General features: G+C 39.5%; 1 protein-coding gene across 1 annotated transcript; it reads left to right on the top strand.

Moving 5' to 3' along the window:
• The first annotated feature begins 639 nt into the window (after positions 1 to 639).
• Positions 640 to 4,121, top strand: HOXC13 (homeobox C13). Its single transcript, XM_030195485.1, has 2 exons — positions 640 to 1,318; positions 3,865 to 4,121. The coding sequence occupies exons 1-2, from the start codon at positions 640 to 642 to the stop codon at positions 4,119 to 4,121; spliced, it is 936 nt and encodes a 311-aa protein (XP_030051345.1).
• Positions 4,122 to 5,860: the final 1,739 nt, after the last annotated feature.

Raw genomic sequence — 5,860 nt, 5'->3', positions numbered from 1 at the left:
ATGTCATGTTGTACCCTCTTTTTTTTTTTTTTTTTCGAACTGGTGACCCCCTTCCAACTAGTTACTAAAGCAATTAGATTTTTTTTTCCTTACAGTTACAAATTATATCCTAGGAAGGCTTTTCTTGTTCTTGTGTTGGCCAAATATAGAGATCCCATTCCCTTTTCCTGTTTCAAGCTTGCTTTTCTTGTTTCCATACTGTAATCAATGGGTGTTACCCATTGCCTTTAAGGATTCCCGTTTCTCTCCAGGGAGTGAGGGGGGGGGGGGGGGAGAGAGAGAGAGAGAGAGAGAGAGAGAGAGAGAGAGAGAGAGAGAGGGAGAGGAAGAGGAAACAACCAATCGAATCCGTCTTTCACCTTCCTGCCTGCCTAGAGGGAAGTAGCTGGTAGGGTCATGAAAACCACGTGAGTTGGTGAAAGTTATAGCTTGTTTGCTCCTTCCTCCTGTGATCCCTTCCTCTTCACATCCCACCCCCTTCCACCCACCTCTTTCCCCCTCTGGTTGATTTCTTAATGAAATGGGCCCAGGGCCGCCGGCCTGGCGCGCATGCGCCTGCCATAAACCATGTCTAGGAGGAACATTAGGTGTCTGTCTTTTGGTAAGTAGAGTTTTTAAAAAGCCCTGGCAGACCATGATATGACGACTTCACTGATCCTTCATCCTCGCTGGGCGGATAACTTCATGTACGTGTATGAAACCAGCCCGAATGAAAGAACTCGGGATAAAAGCCCGGCCATGGAAGGACTGAATGGAAATTGCCCGAGCAGCCACTGCAGGGATTTAATTTCTTCTCATCCAGCTCTGGGGCGCCCTTCCACTGCCATCGGCACCCACCAAGGCTCTGTCTACACGGACATAACCTCCCCCGAGGCCACCCGCCAGTGTCCGGCTCCCTCGGCAGCGGCAGCTTCTAATGCCAGCATGGGCTACGGCTACCCCTTCGGAAGCAGCTACTACGGCTGCCGCTTGTCCCACTCCCATCACCACAACGTGAACTTGCAACAGAAACCATGCTCCTATCACCCGGTAGAGAAGTACCCGGAGCCCAGCGGCTCCCTCCCTGCTGAGGAACTCTCCTCCAGGGCCAAGGAATTTGCTTTTTATCCAGGCTTTACTAGCTCTTACCAGGCTGTGCCCGGTTATTTGGACGTGTCGGTAGTGCCAGGGATCAGCGGGCACCCCGAGCCCAGGCACGACGCCCTGATTCCCATGGAAGGTTACCAGCACTGGGCACTTTCCAATGGATGGGACAGCCAAGTCTACTGTTCCAAAGAGCAGTCCCAGTCCAGTCACCTATGGAAATCACCTTTTCCAGGTAAGAAAACAACTCCAAGCTTTTAACGTCTTTGTTGTTATTGTGCGAGTTGATCAGCAAAGTTCATTTAGGGTGTTGAGATGGGGGGGGGGGGGGGGAGACTGTGCGTATATGTAATTTCTTGTGTGTCCAGTCATGCATTATATACGGGAGCCGTTAAGCAATGACTAGAAGTAACTAATCAAAACCCATACCACGGGATGAGGCTTCTAATGGGATTCGCTAACTTTCTGCTACAGTCCTTGTGTAGAAGTTGACTGTCTATTTTCCTATGCTATGGACATTCGGTGGTGACATCTTCTCAACGTGGGAACGCTGTACAGGGCTGTCTTCATTTCTGACACTGCTGCAATATACACATTGCTAAATTTTGGGCGTATGTGTGGTATACATAACACAATCCTGCAATAGGTGTCGAAGGATAAATTGAATCTCGTTAGGCAAGAAAGGAAACTGATTTCTATCTGTCCTACTTAGGCTGTGAATAAATAGCAGCCTACAGTATCCACTCCAGAAAGTAACCCGTTTGGACAGAATCCGCCTAGCCGTATATCACTGTAACGTCTCCATTTGTGGAGATCCTTGACTATCAAGCCACTGACTCAAAGCCAAATTCCTCGTCCTATCTGCACCCTCCACCTCCACCACCACCCGAAAAAAAACAAATCCGCCTTACTATAGTCACCCACACCAGTACAATGCGGTCCAACACACGTTTAACACAAGCATGAAATGCAAACCACGGGACAGGGGACAGTAGGATTTATTTTCTTCTCTTATATATTTTTTTTATTTCTAGAAGGAAAAGACTGCAGATTTCACGTTACGCATTTCCAGGCGAACCTTCCAGAATGGAAGATTTGTCATTTTTAAATTGGCCAAATAGTTTACACAGCAAAATAAAATCGATTCCTCTCTTTCGGCTGCTAGAATGTGTCACAAGATGAAGAGTGTCAGGGCGGGATAGATGCAGGACTCTTGTGAGATAGGCGTTTTCTTTGAGAAAACTCTTAGCTGAAATACATTTGTTTGTTCTTTCATTAATTCACTTTTATCAATTTGACTTTATCTGTTTACTAAAGGGGAGTTTTCTGTATTTTGGGGCACTCAGTCTACAGCCTCCCATCGGCTCAGACAAAAGGATGCAGAAGTTTTGAAGTTTATTCTTAGTGTAATCGTTGAATTAACTCGGTTTTTATAGAAAGTATTAAAATCGGAAGGCTGGTGTCTTGGGGAGGGGGGAGCCTCGAAAATCGCCTCGAAAATTGACTTAAGAGAGAAAACAAGAATTTGTTCTATTTTTTTTTTGTTTACTTGTTTGTTTGTCTTTAGGAAAGAGATGATTATGAGTTGTTCGGAAATAATAAAGAATTACATTTGAATAACAGTGTTGAATTATTTTACCTGGAGGGTTCTGTACAATGAAAGATGTATTATTTGATGCAAGGCAACCTTTAAAAAAAATTGCTTCTTAATTCCGTCAACCTGTCCAGGAAATATTTTAGTATTCTTTTGTCTTTTTTATTTATTTTTTTTAATTTTTATTTGTTTCTTATGGGAACTAGTATGAAAAAAAAGTACATATTATGCCGTTGAGCTATACTCTTAATAATTCCTATAATTTGAAGTCCTGATTTGGAGACGTTAATATAAGACTTTTCTAAGTTATTTAATGTTTCACTAAAATGAAGGACTACAAATATGTGAGGGTTACTTCCATACAGAATTTAAAACCATAACAAAAAAAAGATGAATGTTAACTGGATTCAATAACAACTGACAAATCTTTTAATTATAATCCTTTAATTTATAAGGTTGCCCTAAGGTACATTTGTGCACTTGAAATTCTTAGAGGTAACAGAAAAAAAAACACCTCTAGGCAGAGCATTTGTAATAACAGAGTTTTGAATGCAAATAATCTAGTAATAATATAAATAGTAAAGCTCAAATAGAAAAAATAGAAGCTAGCGAGTATTAAAATTCAACATTCAGACTGTGAAATGTCTATTTAGTTTACTGATTACAAGCATAAGTAAGCACCTTCAGCAAACTGAGGAGACTAGTTACCTATCACTAGGGTCAGCACAGCAGTACTGGCTTATCTGAATACTTTTTTTTAGCAGTCTCCCTGCACTGAGGAACTGAGTTCAATTCCCACTTCAGGCACAGGCAGCTCCTTGTGACTCTGGGCAAGTCACTTAACCCTCCATTGCCCCATGTAAGCCGCATTGAGCCTGCCATGAGTGGGAAAGCGCGGGGTACAAATGTAACAAAAATTTAAAAAAATATATTTCTATTTGTCTTTCCCTCCAAGTGGTTGTAGGATATTTGCATGGTACATAACTGTTCTTTACATTCCGATCATTTGAATTCCTCTTTTTCAATTAGCAGCCTGTGTGAGAGATGAGTTGCAGGTTTTGGGTGCAGGGCTGAGGAGGGGAGGAGCGGGCCAAAATAGTCCAAACCAGAGCAACGTCAGTTGTGTACTTTTTCCAGGGTACAGGAATCTGTGTCTAATCGCATGCTGTATATCTCCCCTTCTCCAGACGTGGTGCCACTGCAGCCAGAAGTGAACAGCTACCGCAGGGGCAGGAAGAAGAGGGTTCCTTACACTAAATTACAACTTAAAGAGCTGGAGAAGGAGTACGCCGCCAGCAAGTTCATTACCAAAGAGAAACGGAGACGAATTTCCGCCTCCACCAATCTGTCCGAACGCCAGGTCACGATTTGGTTTCAAAATCGCCGGGTGAAAGAGAAAAAAGTCCTCACCAAATCTAAAGCGCCTCACCTTCAGGGGACCTGACAAAGAAAGGAAGTGGCAGAAAAAAATAATCATAAATTTAAAAACAAAACAAAACATATGTTTAGATCATCCACGTGTATGACACAAATGTACTTTGAAAGTTTTTGGTGGTTGAAAAATTGGATTATTTAAATTAAAAAAAAGAAGCAAAGAAACACATCTCTATACGGCACTCTCAGCTGTGAATATTGATCAATCTGCAGCATTCATGAAAAGGCTGTCTGCGCTTATTCAAAGACTGAAAAGAAGGCCTCCAGTTTGTCACATTAACATTTTAATTTGTGAATGCGGTTTGATAACCAGACCATTGGCACCTGCAAGTTCGAATCTCAATATAAAGTTTGTTTTATATTTTGGGTTGTTAGGTTTTATTCATTGATGTAAAGAAAGTTATATAAAAGCATATATTATATAAATATATATACGCTGCATACATTAAAATCTTCATATAAAGTTCTATTTGTGTGTTTTTAATTATTTTCCTTACCTAAACAAAGACCTAAAAAATGCTTGCTTGCCTTGGACTGCACGTGTTGATTGCTGCATTGTATACTAATTATTAAAGATTTTCAGAATTACTTTGATTTCTATAGACAAAAATTTCTTTGCCTTTTCTGTCAACATGCGTGATAATCAGGTAGGGAGGGTAGCTCTGGTCCACTAGACTGTGATCACAGTAATATTTATTATTATTTTTTTAATCCAAAGACAGGGTCTCTGGCTCCTTGAGAGTAAGAACAAGCATATCATAGCGTTCTTAGGTAATCATCCACCAGAATCAAAAATGTGGGATTTGTTGTAACTGGTTCACGTCTTGGAATTATATTTAAATGTCTTTATTTTTTTTTTCCAGCAGAAAATGAACTCAGCTTTATTTTCCAGAAGATGTAATGGTAATTAAAAAAAAAGATTATTCATGACCCCACTGAATTATTGTAAAGTCTTAATTTAATTCATATTGTTAGGAAATTATCATGTTACTTTTTTATGCTTTGTCTGTAGAACCATGGAACTGGAACTTAATATCTTTCTTTTTTGGGAAAAACAGGGACAACTATACAGTGTTTTCAGTAACATGTTGATTTATACATAGCGCTCGCTCAACATGTAAGACTCATTTGTCTTGTATATGTATACTGTTGTGGTTTCTGGTTGGTATGTAATGAATGCAGAACTAATTTCTTAAAATAAATATAATTTTGCCTGAAGGATTTGATGGTTTCGAATTACACAAATGATGTGTTTTATTCACATGTAGTTTTTTTTTTCATTTCAGCTACTGTCTGTTTTTATTTTTAAACTGGATTTTGGAAGTTTTCAATGCTTCTAGAGCTACTGAAAAAAACTGATATAACATGTCATATACATAGGTGTGCTAGAACTATAGGCAGGTACGGGTGTCTGTACAAGCTGGGTAAAATAATACAAATTTACAATGGAAAGGAAAGTTTAATCTTGAACAATGAAATATAATCAACATTGACTGAACTGGCTATAATCATAATTAATAATAAAGAGAATTTTAATTATAACACTCTCTCTCTCTCTCTCTCTCTCTGAAAAAGGGGTATGATTGCCAAATCAGCAAATCAGTCCAATTGAATATATACAAATAAAGATTAATAAATAAAACAAAAAAAAACCCAAAAATATATATGATGATAGGTATTTACTTGATTAACTTAATATATTTTTGACTAGTTTTGGGGAAACCAAAAACCCCTGCTCAGGTCCTGCTA

This window comes from Microcaecilia unicolor, chromosome 3 (genome assembly GCF_901765095.1).
Source record: "Microcaecilia unicolor chromosome 3, aMicUni1.1, whole genome shotgun sequence".
In the NCBI taxonomy this organism is placed as follows: Eukaryota; Metazoa; Chordata; class Amphibia; order Gymnophiona; family Siphonopidae; genus Microcaecilia; species Microcaecilia unicolor.
The sequence above is the reverse complement of the archived record's forward strand: the minus strand, read 5'-3'. Positions and strand labels throughout refer to the sequence as shown.